This window comes from Balaenoptera acutorostrata, chromosome 5, assembly GCF_949987535.1.
Source record: "Balaenoptera acutorostrata chromosome 5, mBalAcu1.1, whole genome shotgun sequence".
Taxonomy (NCBI): Eukaryota; Metazoa; Chordata; class Mammalia; order Artiodactyla; family Balaenopteridae; genus Balaenoptera; species Balaenoptera acutorostrata.
The window spans coordinates 50962207-50982316 of NC_080068.1; the positions used below are offsets into that span (position 1 = coordinate 50962207).

The 20110-nt window shown below is 51.1% G+C and overlaps 1 protein-coding gene across 1 annotated transcript in view; it reads right to left on the bottom strand.

Annotated features, from left to right (window-relative positions):
• Positions 1-9369: 9369 nt before the first annotated feature.
• LOC130708204 (NUT family member 2G-like) overlaps positions 9370-20110 on the bottom strand; it is a 60749-nt gene continuing 50008 nt past the window's right edge. Inside the window, exons 3-8 of the mRNA XM_057546304.1 lie at positions 14281-14994; positions 13199-13327; positions 12008-12152; positions 11240-11485; positions 10712-10828; positions 9370-10190 (exon numbers count right to left, since the gene is read on the bottom strand). Of these exons, the coding sequence (XP_057402287.1) occupies positions 9396-10190; positions 10712-10828; positions 11240-11485; positions 12008-12152; positions 13199-13327; positions 14281-14994 (2146 nt within the window). The 3' untranslated portion in view covers positions 9370-9395. The remainder of the gene's footprint in view (positions 10191-10711; positions 10829-11239; positions 11486-12007; positions 12153-13198; positions 13328-14280; positions 14995-20110) is intronic.

Genomic DNA, 20110 nt, shown 5'->3' on the forward strand with positions numbered 1-20110 from the left:
TATTGATCTGAGACCTTCCCTCTTTTCTATTCTAAGCATTTAGTGCCATTCGTTTCCCTCTTAATAATGTTTTATCTGGATCCTTCCACATTTTATGTGTTGTATTTTCATTTTCACTCAGTTCTATTTATCTTAAAAATTTTCCTTGAAATTCCTCTTTAACCATGGATTATTTAGAAGTGTGCATCTTAATTTCCAAATGTTTGGAGGCATTCTACTTGTCGTTCTCATTTTTATACAATTTAAAGCTTAGACTTTGGACACAGTGGAATAAAATGCGATTATGTTTGTTTAGTTATTTTATAGAGGTTCTTCAAATATCACTGGAGTGAAGTTTTCAAATATTAGTTTTCCATAGTAGTTCTCAGTCTTTTGCACTTGTAACCATAAGAGAGTCCCCTAAAAATATGTAACCCTGGCTGCTGGAGCCATGTTTATCAGGGGCAGTTCACAGTCACAGGAATAGTGGGGAGTTTGTGGGTCCCCACTGCACACTTTGTTCTGGGCCAGCACACAGGGATCCAGTAGGGATCCAGGGTCCAGGAGAGGGACCCAAACTTTGAGCTCTGGTGTTTATATTGCAGAATCAGGGAAGCCCAGGTCCCGTGTGGGCAGGAACTAGGACCAGCACTGGGACACACAGGACCCAGGTCCAGTCCCTCTCCATGGAACGAGCACTCAGGCTGAGGGAGGCCCAGCCTCTCTCCTGCTGGTCAGGGCTGAGCCAAGCTGCGGTTGCAGCTGTATTGCTCAGTAGGCCCATGGCTGAATCACCAGCTATGACAGCCGTAAGCCCTGGCTATGGGGAGTGTCCATGAAGTCTTGAGGAAGGCCGGCCTTCCTCCTGCAGGGAGGCAGTCTTGAACAAGTCAGCCCTGCCCTGTCACTACTTCAACAACCCAAATTTTCATTACTCCCTCTTGCTCCCCAACCCCACTCAGATAAAAGCATAGTTTCTCATGGGGTGGCCAACCTTTTATTTTTCAAACATTATCCACATCATTTCATACAAGAAAGGACATTCGAACCCCAATTAACTAAGAAGCACATATTGCAGAATAAGCTCGTTTGCCCTAAAACAAGACCCTTAGCTATTTCCATGGACCATCCTTGATTTCTCCATTATGCTGCTGAGTAGTGCAAAGTTAGTGCTCAAGAACTCCTTGGATGATGGTGTGCTACCAACAGCTGCTGTGAACGCAAGAAGCTGGCACCCTCGGTTGCTCTATGGGCAGAGGAGTTGAGGAGACAGTAGGTGATGGCTCTGTGCTGTCAGTGAGGGCTGTTTTCTGCCCGCACCCCTTTTAATCCCTTTGTATCCCTACCACCTGAGGAATGAAGGCAGTGATGAGTTATTGGCAGAATTGCCCTGTCTGATAAGAGGGTCACCTGCAAGCCAGAGGGCCCAAATCCTCCCTGGAACACATCACTCCCTACCCACCACTTAACAATTCCCTTCAAACAAAGGTGCAAATTTGTAATAGCTGTACCGTTGAGATATGCAGTCTGTGATTCGGACAATTGTGACTCCTTGCCCTGTTCGTGGAGAAACATGACGTTTTGTAGGGAGAACCCAGGCCAGGTGGCCGAAGTCTCTGTCAAGTCTGTTTCTTCAGCCAATACTTTGATTCAGGTTGAGGGTGGTGGAGATGAGCGGGCCTTCACCATGATAGCCTTTCCCTGGTATCACTGGCCAAGGTTCCCTTTGGTGAATATTACATACAAAACTTCCCCAGCACATGCCTCGCTCTCAGACGATCCGTGGCCACGCTGCTCCTGGGATAAGGCACCTCCTTTGCACACCCTGTGGATGGTGCTCATCTCCTTGATTCTGTGAATGTGTCATTTGTTAAACTATTATTTCTTGAGGCCTGTAAACTATTATTTCTTGATGTCTGTGCAAGTTTCAATTCTGCAATTTCTATTTCATTCTTCTTATGGATTGAAAATCCCTAGTGAAATTCCTCATCTTACAATCTATGCTCCTTAACATTAACCGTAGTCTTCTTAAAGTCCTTGGTCTTGCTCTCTCAAAGGCCCCCTGGGGCTTGATTCCAGTGGGCTGGTGAGGTGGACACCACTGAGCTTGACAACATGCCATACTCCACCCAAGCCTGGAGATCTCCGGTGTCTGGGGGAAAAGGCAGGGGCCGTGAGACAGGAGACAAGAATGGAGGTAAATTCCGGGGTAAAGCCCAGGGAAGAGTCTATATGTCAGTTACAGGTCAGCTATGTGCCCTGTGTCCGAGAAGACGCCCCTCAGCGTGGGTTGACCAGCTGCTCTCAGAGAGAGCGAGGCTCCTGGCCCCGGCTTCTCATGTGATACTGGGGCAGATCCTATGCACAGAGGCTGTGGCCTGCAGGGGCCGTCTATCAGCACCTCTGCAGGGTTGAGGGGCCAAAGGGGGCCATGGGCAACCTCTCCCAGGAGAAGTCACCTGCCCTGGGGCTGGGGCATCAGTCCCTCAGACCCACACCATCTACCTTTCTACCTGGGTTCCAAGCCCAGCAAGGCACAATCCTGACTTCCCCAGTGTAGGATTTCCCCAGTGTGTGACAAGCCAGGCTGTGGCCACCGACCCCGAGGGTATAGTTCAGCAGGGCAAAGCCCATCACTGCCCCCTGGTGAGGCAACTACAACAGAAAGGTGAGCTTTTGAGAGCAAGGGTCAGGAGTCAGGGAGGAGAGGCAGAAACCCAAGAAAGGACCCATCGCCTGAGCCCACATCCTTGTCCACCTCTGTGGGGTCAGTCAGCCTCCAGTGTCTGCTCTGAGATCACAAGACCCCACAGTACTGGCCATCACAACCACCTGCCTCAGAACAAAACAAGAGGGCACAAGAGCAGGAGGCCCGTATGATAAGGGTGGTCCGTTGAGGAGGTGCTCCCTGGGCCAAGTGAGAAGACATGGCTTCTCAGGGCACAGCTGCCCCCAGACTCAGCATAAATGTCTGGGCTGTGAGCCCATTGGTTCTGGGAAGGGCACCAGCATAAGGTGAACAGATGCTCCATCCTGTGAGGCAGGCAAGCCAGGAGCCCAGCACTGACAGTCAGCCTGCGCTGCACCCTCACGCTTCCCAGGGCAGGAGCCTCGGGGCGGGGGGATGGGGCCTGCCCTGAGGTCACAGCAGAGGAGGTTTGCTGCTGGAGGGCCACACACAGGACAGCTGTATAGAGTGTGATCAAAGGCTCTCTGGTGCTTCATGCCATTCAAAACCAGGGGCTCTTAAACAGCCCGAGGGTAAGATGCCGCCAAATCCTTGCTGAAATTTCTGAGCCCATCCTCAGATCCCAAATTTTGCCCAGCTTGCCAAAAGTTTCCTGGACTTCTGGTCAAGGAGCCGATTCAGCTGGACTGCTCAGTGCACAGCAAGATTGCCAGGACGGGGCCTAGGGATCTTGCCCACACAACCGTCCCTGACATTTGCTCCTGGAGAACCACCTGCCCAGCTACCGACATCTCCTCCTTCCCTCTAATCAGGCTAAATGCAACTGCGAGAAAGGCAACACAAAAGGAGGCAAATGTGGAAACATAAACCCGACAGTGCTGTCTCCCCCAGCCAAGACTAAGAGTCCATGAGTCTACCCACTGCACTCACCTGAAAGCCCCCACATATCACCAGGATCACAGAGAGCACACAGGCCATCAGATACACCTGACCTCAATTTCCTCCTGAGAGAGCACTCAGGGGCCTCCCTGGGATTTGGAGGTGTCAACAATTCACTGCATTGTGACTTATGCCACAGAGCAATTTTGAACAAGGATTATAGTACCAGTAAACTTTAAGCACTGCTTTAAGTCCAATCACTTTCTGTTTAAAGAGAGAGGAATTGGGACTTCCCTGGTGGCGCAGTGGTTGGGAATCCGCCTGCCAATGCAGGGGACATGGGTTTGGTCCCTGGACTGGGAAGATCCCACATGCCGCCGAGCAACTAAGCCCGTGCTCCACAATGACTGAGCCTGCGCTCTAGAGCCCACGAACTACGACTACTGAGCCCGTGTGCCACGACTACTGACGCCCGCGCGCCTAGAGCCCGTGCTCCGCAACAAGAGAAGCCACCGCAATGAGAAGCCTGCTCACCGCGACTAGAGAAAGCCTGCGCACAGCAACGAACACCCAACGCAGCTAGAAACAAATAAATCAATTAATGAATTTGAAAAAAGAGAGAGAGGAATGGAATATTTTAAACAGAGACATAGGAGCCCTTTAAAGGGCAAAAACATGTTGCTTACAGCTTTTCCCATGGAAAAGGAAACAAAAAGTGACTGGGTTTGCTGTGTTCCTTGAATTTGTCTAGTACTAGCACTAGATAATATTGACGATCTTCACGCTTGATCACAAACAACATGATGCTGTAATATTCAAACTGTTGGTGAAACTTTTTTAATCTCATGATTTACTCTGGAACAATTGTGTTGACATAGGTACTGATGGTGTAAAAGCAAAGGTGGCAGAAGTGCTGGCACCTTAACCCAAATCAAGGAGTAGCACCAAACTGTACTAGTTGTGCTTGTATTCACTATCATACACTTGTATTAACAGTGCCAGTTCCAGTTAAGAATGTTCTGTCTTCAACAGTAAAAATGATTGATGTTAGTAAATCTTGACCATTGAAATTGAATATTTTATAGTGGATGATGAAATTCAACCTACAAACATCACACATCTGTAGAGCAAAGGGAATGGGAAAAAGTTAGATCAGATACTGAGAAAGAGGAAGTGGATGACATGGATGATAGACGTGAAAATTTAGCTAAAATGTAGCACAGAAAAGAAACGGTCAGAAATTATGAATGAGAAATTTAGGGACCTGGAGTCTGCTGGTGGCTTGATTTTGGGCTTTGCAGCCTCCAGAACTGTGAGAACTAAACGTCTGTTGTTTAAGCCACCCAGGCTGTGGTAGTTTGTTATAGTCCCTTGAGCTAACACATATTTTGGTACCAAGAAGTCGCAAATACCTAAATATGTGGACGTGGCCTCGGAATTGGATAGCAGGTAAAGGCTGAAAGAGATTGGAAGTGCATGCTACAAAAAAGCAGAGATCACCATAAAGGCCTTTCAGCCCTTACCTATTCAAAGTGATTCTGGTGATGGCTCAGAAAGAAAAGACGCACACTGGAGAGAAAACCTCCATCTTTGTAGAGAATACAGAAATAATCATGAACAGATAGAAATATGGACGTTAAAGGCTATTCTGGTGAGGTCTCCAACAGAAATGAGGAACACGTTATCAGAAGTTGGAGGAGACGCAGTTCTTATTATAAAGTGGCAAAGAACTCGACTGAACTGTGTTCTAGTGTTTTTTGGAAGGTAGACCCTGTGAGTGATGAAACGGAATATTCATCTGAGGAGATCTCTGAACAAAGTTTGGAAGAAGTAGCTTGGTTCCTCCTCACCGCTCACAGTGAAACACGTCAGGAGAGAGAGAAATTGAAGACCAAATTGTTAAGCAAAAAGAAATCAGAACTTAGAGATTTGGAAACTTCTCAGCCTATCCATATTTGAAAGTGAGAACGCTTGTTCTGAAGAAATCTCGAAGGGTGTAGCAGGTGTGCTATTAATTTAATTAGTCATCTCAGCAGAGGCCAGGAATAGAGGATTAAACCAGCAGGGACCCTGCCAGTTTGAACGAAAGGGGACAGAGAAAGCCAGGCAGAATGAGGGAAGGCTGTCAGAATTCTTGGATTCTACAGAATGGGAGACTAGAGCAATTTGGCTGTGAATGTGTACTCCTCTTGAAGAAAAGGGAAGAAGGACCCCAAAGGTGATTCCGAGGTCATCGGGTCTGTCAATCCCACCACAGGCCCAGGGGGCCTCAGTTTCAAAGTGTGAGATTGTCGCCCTCACAGAGAGTCATGGTGTAGGTGGAGGCCCTACAGAGAGCTGCAGTGTGGGTGGCACGCCACCAAGCTGAAGGAGTGGGGCTGCCCCACCGAGCTGTGGGGATGATGTTGCCACCCCAGCGGGCCTGGAGGGCAAAGCATCAAACTAAAGAGGATTATTCTCGTACCTTAAGATCTAATGGGATTGGCCTTGCTAGGCTTTGGACTAGCTTGGAGACTGTCACCCCTTCCTTCTTTCCTATTTCTTCCTTTTGGAGTAGGGATGTCTATTCTATACCAGTCCCAACATGGTATTTGGAAACACTTAACTTGTTTGGGTCACAGATTTACAGCTACAGAGGAATTTTGCCTCAGGATGAATAGTACCTCCTGTCTCACCCATATGTGATTTAGATGGTGTTTAGATCAGACTTTGGACTTTAAATTTTACAGTTGATGTTGGAATGAGTTAAGGCTTTTGAGGCTGTTGGGATAGAATGAATGTATGTTGCATACAATAAGGACACGAATTTTGGGTCCCAGGGGCAGAATGCTATGGACGTATATCCCCCCCACCAATTCTTATGTTGAAGCCCTACCCTTCAATGTATTTGGGGATAGGGCCTTTGGGAGGTAATTAGGGCATGGGAATGGAGCTTTCATAATGGGTTTAGTGCCCTTACAAGAAAAGACACAAGAGGGACCCCTCTTTCTCTCTGCCACGTGAGGACGCAGTAAGAAGACAACCATCTGAAAAGTAGGAAGAGCGCTCTCACCAGGAACTGAATATGGCACCTTGATCTTGGACTTGCAACCTTCAGAACTGTTAAGAAAGTACCGTCTGTTTTTCAAGCCACCAGGTCTATGGCATTTTGTTATAGCCGTCCAAGCTGATGAAGACACAGAGAATATATAAGATGGTCTAATATACATATATCCAGGGTTCTAGAAGTAGAGACAGGAGAGAATGAGTAGAAGGAACATTTGAAAAAGATAATATTATGTTCTAGATGAGATGAAGAATGTGGAGTATCAGTTAATGAAGCAAAATAGATCACATGGAGGATGCATTTTTTTAACCTGAAACTAATCACACGTCAAGAAACTGGAGAACACAAAAGACAACAGACAGTCTTACGAAAAACAATCAGCAAGGAAACTGATCACCCACCATGAAAGGGTGTATTGATGGCATAATTTGAAACAACAGTAACAAAAGCCATATTCGATGGAATAAATATTCAAAGTTCTGAAAGGAAAAACTTTTCCTCTGGAACTGATTACCCTGTCACATTATAATTTATAAAAGTTCACCAACAAGGGAACTGATAAAATATTTTTAATGTATGCATACAATGCAAAAGTATAAATAATTAAAAAATTAAAGAACATCTAATATATCCATTTTTCTTAAAGTAAGAATGTTGAAAGAAGAAGGCAAAGGCAATATGATTTACATGACACCATATATAACCAAAAATATTGTTATTATACATAATTTTGATTATCTACAGCTCTGCTAAAAGCATAAACATTTTTATAAGATGGATATATACCAAGTTCTTGATGGTAGCTATCTTTCTCATTGTTGGTGAGAGGTGTAAAATGGGACAACCCTTACGGAAAACAATATGAAGTTTCCTCAAAAAATTACAAATATAACTACCATGTGATCCAGCAGTCCCACTTCTGGGTATGTATCCAAAAGAATTCAAAGCAGGATCTCAAAGAGATCTTTGCACACCCACATTCGTCGTAGCATTCTCCAAAATACCCAAGACGTGAAGAAACCCAAATGTCCATCAACAGATGAAGGGATAATGGGGTCTATAAACACAAGGAAATATTTCCTTCCTTGCAATAAAAGGAAACCATGTCTCATGCTACAACATGGATAAACCTCTAAGACATTATGCTAAGTGAAATAAGCCACTCCTAAAAGGACATATCATAGCCACTCACAGGAAGTATGTACAGTAGTGAAAATCATAGAAACATGCAAAGGTGACTGTCAAGATCTCAGGGAGGAGGAGGGAGAATTAGGGAGTCTCTGCTGTCCCAACCCCCGCCTGGGTCCTGGGGAAGGAATCAGAACTCAGAACCGGGAGAAGAGGCTTTGGCCAGCAGGGAAGGGGGGGTGGGGGTGAGGCCCAGGGCGGGTCCACAAAGGATCAGGGCATCTGAGTGCATTAGGAGGAAGGGGCTTCAGAGGTGGGCCAGCACAGGCCGTGACGGGGGCTAAGCAGGCTGCGAGGGGGGGCAGTTCAGGGAGACAGCAGGGGTCTGCTCCCTGCCCCTCATTGTTTGCTCGTCTCACCCTTAGGAGCGGGTCATTTCCCCAGCTCTGATGATTCAAAGTCTCTGCCGGCAAGCACAGGACGGTGACTGAGGCCTCTACACTCCTCAGCATGGATCCCAGCTCCCACCCAGATCTGGGGCCACAGACACCTCTCCCCCACCCCTGCTGCCCCTGTGAGCAAGCTGTTCTTGTGAAACACGGTCATAGTTTGTCAGGAGGAACTGTTTTCTATGGCAATACAAATCAGTGTTGATACCAATACACACACATGACCAGCCATGGGTGGAAAGGGAAGGGACAGTAGTTCTGGGGTGTCTTTGCACACCCCTAGGCCCCTAAGGCCAGTCCCCACAGCCACAGCCAGATGGGTCCTCCTCCCTCAGTTGAAAGAGATGCTGCTGCACAGAAATCCCACAAGTCCCACAAAGGGGCCCCACTGTCACTACCCTTATACACACCTGTAAGAGGTGCCCCATGAATTTCCCTCTGCCCATTCCCCTTATTGCATCCTCATTGGGATTAAGAGGTAGCTGCCTCAACCACGCTCCACATTGCAGTAATCCCAGTGGGACTAGAGAACGCTCTCGCTACGACCAGGCAGACAGTCCTGTCCCCATGGCCAAGACTTTTCCTCTCTGGTCAGGCCACCCACACAGGAAACCCTGGATGAGCGGAGGGTCACCCCAGCGCCATCGCCTGGCCACTTCAGGGAAGCAGAGAGAAGCTCCATAAAGACAAGGGCTGTCTCCAGGCTCCGTCCTAGAAACTGGTTAGTGTCCAGAGGGCTGAGAGGCACAAAAGCAGCTCTCCCTCCCGAGACGGTTCAGGGATGCAGAAGATGCTACAGATGCCCCAGAAGGCCCCTAGCCAAGCAGGCTTTAGAGAAGGGGATGATGAGGGGGTCCCTGGGGAAAGTGAGAGCTGTGCGTTCCCAGGGGCAGCCTGAGGAGTCCTTGTCTATGTGGAGGAAAGGTTTGGCCACCTGTAGATCCATAGCTCCTGTGACCTCCCTCACCCTTCCTTCCTCTCAGGATCGCTCTCTGTGGAGCAGCTCCACACGAACAAGATAACAGTGGCCTGAGAGCATTTCCCACCAAAACTATCTTTATTCACAATTTTCATACATCACTCCAAAGGTCCTGCCCACACCCACCTCCCCCACCTCCCTAACCCCCCACAATCCCAGGATCAGCTCTGGGGTGAGGAGGAGCCCCTAGGCTCCCCTGGGGGCCACCCTGGGGGGCTCGCCCTGGAGGGCCGGCCCGGCTGTTCCCTACTGGCTGCAGCGCTTCCTCTTCCTGTTCCTCCTCTTCCCTATGACAAACGGGTCACGCTTTCTCTTTCCCGGCTGTGAGGGGCGAGCCAGCCCCAGAGCCAAGGCTGGCCTCGCAGAGACCCCGTGGGCAGCCCCGGGGATGGGCAGCTTCTCAGCAGCGGCTGGGCGCCCACCCAGAGCCCGCTTCCTCGACTTGGGAGCGGCTGGTGGAGCTGGGCTGAGGCCCCTTCTCTGAGGGGAGGGGGCCTGGGGAGCACTCTGGGCCCCCCAACCTCCAGGGGAGGCCAGGCCTGAAGCAGGGGCAGGACTCTGGGACAGCCGGCAAGGCGGCAGGCTGGGCAGAGAGGCCAAGAGGGAGGCCAGGCTGGGGAACGCCTCCTCGTCCTCACTGGCCGCATCCCTGGGCCCTTGGGCCCCCCGAACAGGAGACGCCTCTCTGAGAAGAGACGCATCCCTGCGTCCCAGTCGAGGGCCAGTGCGCCTTTGACCCTGGGGAGAGGAGGGCCGCCCGGCCCGGGATGGAGAGACCTCCTGACGTCCTCGAGAGGGAACAAAGACTTTGGGCCCGAACGGGCCAGTGTCTGCTCGGTTGGGCCTATGAAGAGCCTCAAAATCAATCTCTGGTGGGCAGGCTTCATCACTGACCCCTCGATGGCGGTCTTGGTCGTGCCTCTGGGCAGCTTGGCCGGCGTGGGACTCAGATGGACTTGAGCCCATTCCGGGTGCACTGTGGCTCGGGGCTGCCGGCCCACCCTCGTCCTCTTTCAAGGCCAGGACTCGTTTCTGCACCAGCTGGTAGGAGGGAGGAGGACAGTGACGGCTCCACGCGCACGTGTGAGAGGAGGAGCACTGGGCAGTGGGACAATGGCCCTGGGGGGGAGGAGGGGACGGGTGACCCCAGGACTAGACTCCAAATACAGACACGGTGGCATTCCTGCCATCCTCCTGCACCTTATTCCCAGCTGTGTGTCCTTCCCTCCGCTCCCGGCTCCCCATCCTCTCCTTCCTATCACCCTGCGCTGCACCCACCCCAGAGAGGGCCCTTCCCCATGCCAGGCCTCCGAGGCAGGGAAGGGACGGACAGAGCCATGTGGGCCTCCTGCTCTGGGGCCCTACCTCTCCCCTGCTCACTGGGGTCCCTCCGTGCCCTGGTCTTCCTGGGTGTCCCTTGTCGCCCCTGTTCTACCTGCGATCCCTCCCTCCTCTGGCTCCCCTGGGCCACCTGGTTTCCCCTGTCCCCTGGATCCCCTGGGGTCCCCCCTCCCCTGGAGTCCCCTGGCTCCCTAAGTGTCCCTCTCCCTCCCCTGGCTCACTTCTTCAGGGGTGAGTGCTTCCTCCTGCTTCAGCTCCTCAGCAAGGGCCGAGAGATCCAGCTGTGGGTCTGGGGAAGACAATTCTGCCGGGACTCGAGGATGAATGACTGCCTCCACCTCGGACAGAAAGAAGAGGCTGTGAGCATCCTTGGCCAGGAGTGGCCTGTGACACAAGAAGACCAGGAGGGAAAGTGAAAAGCAGAGACCCACCCCCACTCTCCTCCACAAGGCGGGGATGGTCAGCACACACACACACACACACACACACACACACACACAGACAAACATGCACATACACAGTCACACACAAAAGAGCACATATACAGATGCACATACACAGACACACAAAGGCATACACACAGACACAAACATATACACACATACATCTGCGTAAACCTCCCCTAACACCAGGCTCAGGAACAAGGAGCTGAGCTTAAGTCCCATCGGCCTGAGCAGAACCCAGATCTTGGGTGCTGAGAGTTCCATGCCCTGGCATCTTGTAGACCCCAGGCTCCAGGCCCAGCCTACCTTGGTGACAGAGTGTTCCCGGGAACGCAGCTCGTCAGTGTAGCTCAAGAGACACGGGTCCAAGTAGGTGTCGTCGTCTTCCTGCTTCAGCTCATTTCCGTCCTTTCCACATTCTTCATGTGACTTGCCTGGGGCTGAGTGGACGGGCCCCACCAGCGCCTCCATCCTGTCCACATCCTCCCTCACAGCCTCAGGGGGAATCTCCTTGGGCGCTTTGGGCTCCGGGTTCCCCTGGGATCTGTGTGGCTTCGGGTGCGAGGGCTGGGCCCTGCGGCCAGACATCCTGGGAGCACAGGCTGAGGCAGAGCAGGAGGAAGGGAAGGAAGGTGAGGGACTCCCGGTCCACCTCCTGACCACCGAGCGCACGTTGGTGAGGGCATTGTTTGGGGGACGTTGATGTGGGTGTGGGAGGGGTCAGGACCATCTGAAGCCTCATGCACAGTTGGAGAGGGGAGGTTAGGGGGTCATCTCAGAGGGTCACAAGTAAGGAAGTGGGGAACCTCCAATTTTCTAGGGGTCTCCCCGTCAAGCCCACTTCTTAGGCAGACTTAGTGTGGGGTCCTTTGACAGGGAGGTGTGAGAGGAGTTATAAAACTGACCAAGTCAATACCCCGTAGTGACAAAGGGCAGCTGAGACCCCACCCCCCCACCCCCCGCCTCGGTGGCTGTTTTGGTTGAAAGACCAATGCCCCTGTCTTGAAAGAAAAGGATCCACATGGGGACGGTGGCCAACCCTAGGCCCCTGTTACCTATGCCTTCAGCTCCAGTGGGAACCTGGGTGCCTGGCTGAAGGCCCACTTTCGGGGCTGGGGGCCCCCGAGGATCCAGCTTCGGTGGGGCTGGAGGAGGCAGGTCCTGCATCCACTGCAAATTCTGAATGTGCATCTCCTCCTCGGCCGCAAATTCCATGAACCTGGGGGGTGACGGAGACACAGGCCACCCTGAGAAAAAGGCCTGGGTTCTGGAGCCCCACAAAGGCAGCCAGGACTGAGGCAGTGGGAGAGGACGTGCCTTGGGGCCGTCAAGGCCCTGTGAGGTGCTGTCCGCAGCAGAGAGCTGCTCCTGGAAGTGATCACAAGATCTGGGACCCTTCCTGCCTCACCAGCACTGGAGGGCATTCAACAGCACAGACCCAGGTCGCTGAATTGAACCAGGTCAACGGGACACATGGCTGACCCAGGGGGCACCCTCCTCATGCCCCCGGCCCCATCCAGAACCACATGAAGGGCTGACAGCCAGAGGCTGGAACAGGCATGTGTTCCCCACAGGGGTCCTTGCCCGAATCCAGGACCCTGGGCTAGGACTGAGCCTCCTGGAACATAGACCTGGAGACAGGGCCCAGGAGAGGCTGGACGATGTGGATGCTGAGCTTAGAGGAGAGGCCTTCCCTTCCTGTGAGAGGCGCTCGTTTGTTTGCTTTTGTTTCTTAAACCAAGGGGATTACCATGGAGCAAACACTGGAAGGGCCGGAGACCCTTGGGCCGACGACAGCTGGCTTCCCCAGCCTCTTCAGGGATGCCAGGGTACCCACTCAGGGCACTTTTCATGAGGAGAGGTGGTCCCAAATCTATGTTAGTGGCCGCCAGCCACCCACCACTAAGGAAGCAGCAGGCTGGCGGGTGGAGCTCTTTCCCCGGCCCAGCCCATATGGCCGGAGTTGGACCCCTACTGGACTCACAGCTTCACCCTGCCCCGTCCTGAGACCTTCATGTCAAGGCAAGGGTAGGTCGAAATCAGGGGAGGGCAGAGCTCCTGGTGGAGGAAGGACAGAAGTCTCAAACTCTCCAGGTGAAGGAGGGGTTTCTGGAGGACAGTAGGGCCCCTGGGCTGCGGGGACCCTGTGCTGGGTGACAGCCCTTCTCCTCTGTCCTCTCTGATGAGCACCCCCACGGCCAGATCCTGCCCTCACCCACTCGCCTCACCCTCCACGCAGACCCTGGGCCCAGGACGCTGACTCACTTTTGCGCCGTCTCGTAGTAGATCATCCGGTCAAGGTTGCTCCTGCGCCGCCATTCCTGCACGGCCCTCCGCAGTCCCTCCTCCAGCGGCATGGTGGGATTCAGGTGGGCCAGGGATCGAAGCACTGGGCTGTAAGCCCTCGGGGTCAGTCTCCGGGACCAGCCCAGCCCCCACCTGCCTGACCCCACCCGCCCATGTGGACCACACATCACTCAACCCAGAATGACTGAGCAACAGGAGGGCGAGAGGCGGGCGTCTGGGAGGGCAAAGACAAGCCTTCCCGGCCACTGCTGTCACCGCCTCACACTCACTGAAGGATGACCATCCACTCCCAGGCTAGAGCTGGGACATTGTGCCTTGGGGAGCTCTTTTCCTCCTCAAGGCTGCATTTTCATAATAAAAATCATCATCATCAATGAGGCGTGGCATGTGCCAAGCAATCTGCCAACACTTCATAGATTAGCCCAAGGAGTCCTCTGCACAGTCCTCTGAGTGAAGTGTAATTGTCCCCTTTTTACGAGGGACCGGAGGTTTAGGATGGAAATGCCTGCCAGGCTCACAACTCTAGTGGGAGAGAGCCCACGCCCTTAGGAGAGCTCTACCATCACCCTGTTCCTAGTGGAATTCTCCACAACGAAGTGGAGGCATGCATAAAGCGCTCTCCTGGGCCCCGCGCTCCTCCCCCTCCTCTGAAGTGACCTCCCCCGGCCACGTGCACGCAAGTCCTGTATGAAGGAGACGGCACCACAGGAGAGTGCGGCATCCACTCCTTGGCTCCTCACCTTACACCACGACCCTCTCTGACTGCAAGTCTTCAGTCCATATTACCATGAGAATCATGGAAGAGCAAGCTGGCCAGACTCACAGGGTGGTGGGGCCAGTTGAGATGGGGCACATGTCAGTCCTGATGTCACGGACTGGCAGGCCCACCCATGTGACCGACAGTGTGCCTTCTCATAGCACGGACATCGCCCTCACACCTTCCTTCCAGTATCCCTAGAAACCTAACGTGCGAGTCCATCCCCAGTTCCTCTTCATCTAAAAGCTCCCATAAGCTCAGGACCCTCTGAGCGTTCACTCACATGAGAAAGCAGGAAAAAGCTTCTGCATCAGGACTCAGGCAAAAGTGTCTCCGGGCCAGGGGCTTGACGTGCTGCCAACGTAGGAAGTTACTGTACTCGCTCTTGGTGTTAGAGGAGCCATCCTGCGAGGCGTTGGACTGGTTGGTGGCCAGGCGGCCCTCCCTGGAAGTGCCATGTGGCCATGGCCCAGAGTTCACGGGGCGAATGATAGGGGCCGGCTGGGCAGCTGGTGGTGGAGCTTGAGGAGGAAAGCCTGGGGTCCAGCCTCCCTTGCCAGCCTGACTAACTCCAACAGCTGAAGCAGTCACAACGGTCCCCATCACAGGGGTTGCTATGAATACGGGTGCAGGACATGCAGCACTCCTGCTGAGGGCCCCTGGAGCGCTCCAGTTGAGGGGGGCCTGAGTAACGACAAAGGTCTGAGTCTGGGGGGCCTCCACTGTCCTCCCTTGTGACCTGACTTGGACACTGAGGTTGCAAGCCCCAGGGGCACTGGGGCCACGGCCACCATTAGCCACCATAGGCGTCCTGGGGAAAGCTGGCAGCAGCAGGCTGCTGCCAGGAGGGAATGCTGGGGTGATGGGCCGTGGCAGGTGCTGCTGCCAGGGTGGCCGGTGCTGGGCGCCAGGAATGGGTGGAGGGAAGGGCACTGCCGTGAAAGTAGACAAGGAGGCACCGGGGTTCATGGTCACATCCGTTCCCAGCACTGGAATGCTGTTGAGGCAAAGGAAAGGAGTGAATGGAGGAGGAGAATGGGCAAGTGGGACTGAGGCTTTCTGTGGCATCAGAGTGTTAATCTCCACAGGTGAGGGACACTTGGACAAGGGAAACTGTGCAGCGTGCAAATGTCTTCAAGTGATTTTCATGCCCTGACCTCCAGTTGAGAATTATTCCACTGGTGACCCCGCGCCCATCCACCAAGGTCCCTGACCCCTGTCTGCCGAGAAGAAATCGCCTCAGCAAGCACTGACTTGGAGAGCCTCCCTAAGGCACCCCCTGGCACCTAAGCCTCACAGGCTGTCTCCCAAGATCTGGAACTGTGTGGACATCCGCTCTGTGAGAAATGCCCCTCAGCCGGCGTACTAGCAGGTAGGGACCTTCTCCAAGGGAAGTTCTAGGCACCCAAAAGCCCTTTGTGGACAGGTATTGTGTAAAATATTAGGGCCCCACCTCCTCCTCAGTCCTCCTTTTCCTGATGCTCAGTAGAAATCCCCTCTTTCTCTCCTAGCCTCACAAAACGAAACAAAATGCTGGAAAATATCTCTCTAATGGAATCCTGATACAAACCCATAACACTGGCCCAGAATGCACCTGCATCTCAGAACAACCCACAGCAGACACGTAACATGGGCCAGGTCCTGCCACCCCCTCCCCAGTGCCCAGAGTCACTGTCCTCACTCAGGAGTTCTGTTCCTAGGAGGCGGGGGTGGGGGGAGTGGTGTGTGAGAAGTAGGCGCGTGTCCCTTAGATTCTGTCATTTCACAGCCAGTGATGGCTGCAGAGGATTAAACAAGGGCCAGGGAATTGTCATGTTACATTGGTCATGGGAGTACAGGCTGCCTGTGGTCCTTCCCCCTCCAGCTCCCAATAACGGAAAGACAATCTGAGAAGCAGGCAGAAGCCAGTTGCCATGGCGATCAAGTTGTCTGGATCACATCCCTGTTCAGGAGAACAAGGTACACACCACGGTGCACCTAATTAACCAGAACAGGTGTCATAGGACGTTTAATAAGAACACAGAAGATCGTCTTCCTGCCCCTGGGCTACACTCCTTCCCCCTTTAAAAGAGGAAGCAGCCTTCACAGACATTCCACCCGAAACAACCCCACTCCACATCTGTCCCCTGTCCATGAAGGAGTGACAGGAAATATGAACAAACTCTTCCTCTCAAGGCAGCCTGAGGGTCCACCATGAGATACTGGACGAGATGAAGTAGGTCTGAAGTACTGCGATTCCACAAAAGGAAGAACAATTCAGAGCAACTCAGGAACCTGAGCCCTCTCTTGGCTGAAGTTACACGTTGCCCATCCCCTGTTGAATCCAAAGCAACAGTTGCCTGAACTGAGAAGTGAGCTCTGGGCTGGGAGGAGTGGACGAGGTGTGGGCTGCGGCAGTTAGAGTAACCTCCTGCCTAGCTCTCGGAGAGGACACTTCACTGCAGGTGTGGCCACACACAGCCCCACTGAATAGTTTTCTCACCAAGACCATCTCTCCCCACGGCCCCCTTAGATACAGTACGCTCCTGTTCAAATCCCTTAGAAAGATACGGTGAGGCAAGCTTCAGGTGCCTCAGGAACACAAGACAGGTCTAGGCTTTCCTCATGACCCTCCCTGTGTCACCACCAGGACATCACACACATCCTTACACACACGTTTCAAAGTGGCTTGTCTCCCTTCTAGAAAGAATCAACCTGCCTGCTGCCATCCTTTCTCCATAGCCAGGGCAATTCCTCTTGATCCACCTCCAATGACCCCTCCTCCCCAGTGCAGTCTCAGGTTTCTTCAGGCTCCCCAGTCTCCCCAGGTGAAATGTCCTCGTGTGTCCAGTGCTCTCTTCTCCCTCTACTTCAGTCCAACTGTGTGCCCACCGTGAAGTGTCACGTGTGAACCCGAAGGATGGGAGGGATGGCAGGGTCTCTGAGAAGACACCCCCAGCCTATATAGGCTTACCTCCTTCTGAAGCCATCCTGCAGGCTTGGGCACGGACTACTGCTGCCTGGTAGCCTCAATGAGAAAAGTCAAGACCAGGACCCAGAGAGCGACCTGCTTCAACAGACGCTCAGGATCCAACTGAAGGAGGGGCAGCTTTGAGTCATAACAGTAGAATGTGGCTGAAACGTTCTGCAGTGGGGGAGGGGCAGAGGGCACGTGGGTCTGGGTAGGGTGGGGGTGGGGAGACATTCCACGAGGGCTCTGGCAGGTAGGCAAGAACCGGAAGTTCCTTCCACCTCACACAGTGGCAACACAATTGGCATGTGCCTCTTTACGCAGTTTATAGACTGTTTTTTTGATTCACGGCACCGAGGTTGGACTTGACGGTCCCTTCCTTTCACTTCTTTTTCCATCAACCTAGTTTTGTGTCCCTCAACACACTCTGCTTCCTACCTGGCTCTTGACTTACTTCAACAGAGACTAGACTTTCTGAACAAAATTCAGAACTGTTAGTCTGATAAACACTTGGGTATTTATGGCCACATGGAACTGAGTATTTGAAATTAGGATTGTCTCAGCAGATCCAGTGTCTTTGACTGCTGTATGTACATCACTCCTAAGGGAGTGGTCCTTGTGCTCCAACCAACATCCAGCAGGACCAGCCTTACTAATGACCCTTTGTGCTGGAAAGCCCCCGTCCATCAAAAAACCGTCATGCAGCCCCCATGTCCAAGACCAGAATTCACTAAATGTCTTTCTCATAGTATTCCATGGTTGTAAAAGATTTAGTTTTGTACCTTTTAAATGATTTTAGTATAATATTTTAAGCGAGCAACGCCTTCTCATGGTTCAAAATTAAATTGTGCAAAATGGAATATGCAGTGGCGAGTCCTCCTCCCACCTCTTTCCCCTGTCAACCCAATCCTCTTTCCCGGAGGAAACCAGTGTTATCTCTTTCACTAAAATCTTCCCAGAGATACGTCATGCAACTAAAAACGAAGGCAATCTGTTTTCAGTTTTTAAAATGCCTTCATTTTTTTTCTAGATGAAAATTCATATATGTTCCAATATATCTGAGGATATTTTCAATGACTGTCTTTGTACGGGTATCGTGGCTCCTCTGTTTCTGCACTAGATTCCTAGAACAAGACTTTCTAGTCTCTTAAATTTCAACGCACCTGAAAGAATAGGGTGGCTCGATCTAGTAAAGAAAAGCAACAAATGCCTAACTGAATTTGACTTTTGAATTTCACATAAACAATGAATTCATTTTTAGTACAACTTTGTCCCATGCAACATTTTGGACATAGTTTTACTGCAAATTCTTTCCCTGTTTATCTGAAATTTAGATTTAACTCGAAATCTGTATTTTATCTGGCAACACTACCAAAAAAGCAGAACATACTAAGCTAGTATCAGTTACTCATCCTTATGACAAAGAGAACTTGGAGTGATGAGACTCAAGTGTGCACCTTGGCTCCAACAGAAAACACAACTGTAAACATACACACACTCTGCAGGCTCTTTGGATGAAATGGATTTGGAAGAGCCATCATATAGCACTGAACATCTTGGCTTAGTAGGGGTAAGGACAGAAGTAAGGAACAAGAAGGCAGAAAGTCTTCTTCTCTTTCCTTATGTTAAAGGGACTAAACATCCTAGAGCCCTGGTTTTTCTAGGTGTTAAAAGTCCACTACCCATGAGATGGATGTGCACCTTGACACAATGCCAAGAGTTTATCCACCAGTGTCCAATCCCCATTCAGACAAGCCCACTTCCATCTAAATCCTAGCCTGCAAGCCCTGCTTACAAGTTTGTTCATTTCCTGTCTGCATTACATACACTTGCTCTTTACCATCTAGGCTCATCGTTGCATATGGCCCCAGCTGCATGGGAATCATGGTAGCATTCCTTTTACAAAACTTGTTTGATTATTATTTTCATATTGAGAATCCATGTCAGTCAGGTAACCACTATCAAAATGATATGAAAGAGTATTCGTGTTTTGTGTCGTGAGAAGAGAGGACTGTTAGGAAACTTGTCAAGGGAGATGAAGGCTGAAAACCTCAGAGGATGGCAACCAAATCTCTTGCGAGACGAGATTCTCTCACTGCTGTAGCTGCAGTAGAACTCCAACTGATTGTGGGGTGTTGGGGAAGGAAACAGAGGTTTAGAAGGACTGTTCCACAGTGTGAAAAAGACTCCTGTTGGTGTTTAAGAAGTTCCTTGCCCCTTGTCAGGAAAAAACTGACTCAGAAGAAGATAAGAAGATAAGGTGAGAATATTTCAAGCAACATCATGGTGAAACTTTATGTCTAAAGAAACTTTAGACATAAAGTTTCTAAATGAACTTTATATCTAAAGAAACTCCTGTCGGGGACTGAAAAAAATAAACAGTTTGGGAATATCGCTCAGTACTGGAGCTTTTACAATGAAGGAAAACTCATATGATTTTCAACCAATAACTTCATACTAGAGGGATGGTGAGGCAAAATATTGTACCCAGGCACTCGAGAAAGGCAGGCTTCCTTGTTGCTTCCTCCCTTTGTTCAGTCATTCAACCAGTTATTTACAAGATTCTCACTCATAATTCTGATACAGTATTTGAAGGACTCTTCTCAAGGCCACTGATACAAAAATTGCACTGTGCAAAAATTAGCCAGTCCCAATTCTGCAATCACTTTGGTAATACTTCAAAATCCTACACCCCAGGGACAGAGATAATCAAATTAGCCCAAATGTAATTTGGGAAGAGCAGTCACAGAAGGGAGTATCTAAAAGTCCTTTGGATCATGATCTCTGACTATTCCTGCACAGAGGCTGCGGGCAGGCATTGACTACTGAGAAAAAACAACTCTGGACATGCATCACAAGCCTCAGAAGACAGTTCATCTTCCACTCAATCACGAAACATTAAAGAAACGAAGAGATACCATGTTTGTGTCTTGTGGAGTTTTCAAGTCTGTGCACTTGGAGGCGCTTAGTGCTGTTAGATGTGAGGGGTCTTCAGAGGCATCCTGTTGAGTGAGAAATGCTCTAATCTTGCAATTGACCGGAAAGAGGATCTGATGATTGAAGTTTCTTTGGGAAGTATTACAAAGTCAGGTCAGTAAGTTGATCCCGCTACTATTTTTGTTGTTGTTGTTGTTGTTTTTAATGCCAACTGAAAGTCTGCAAG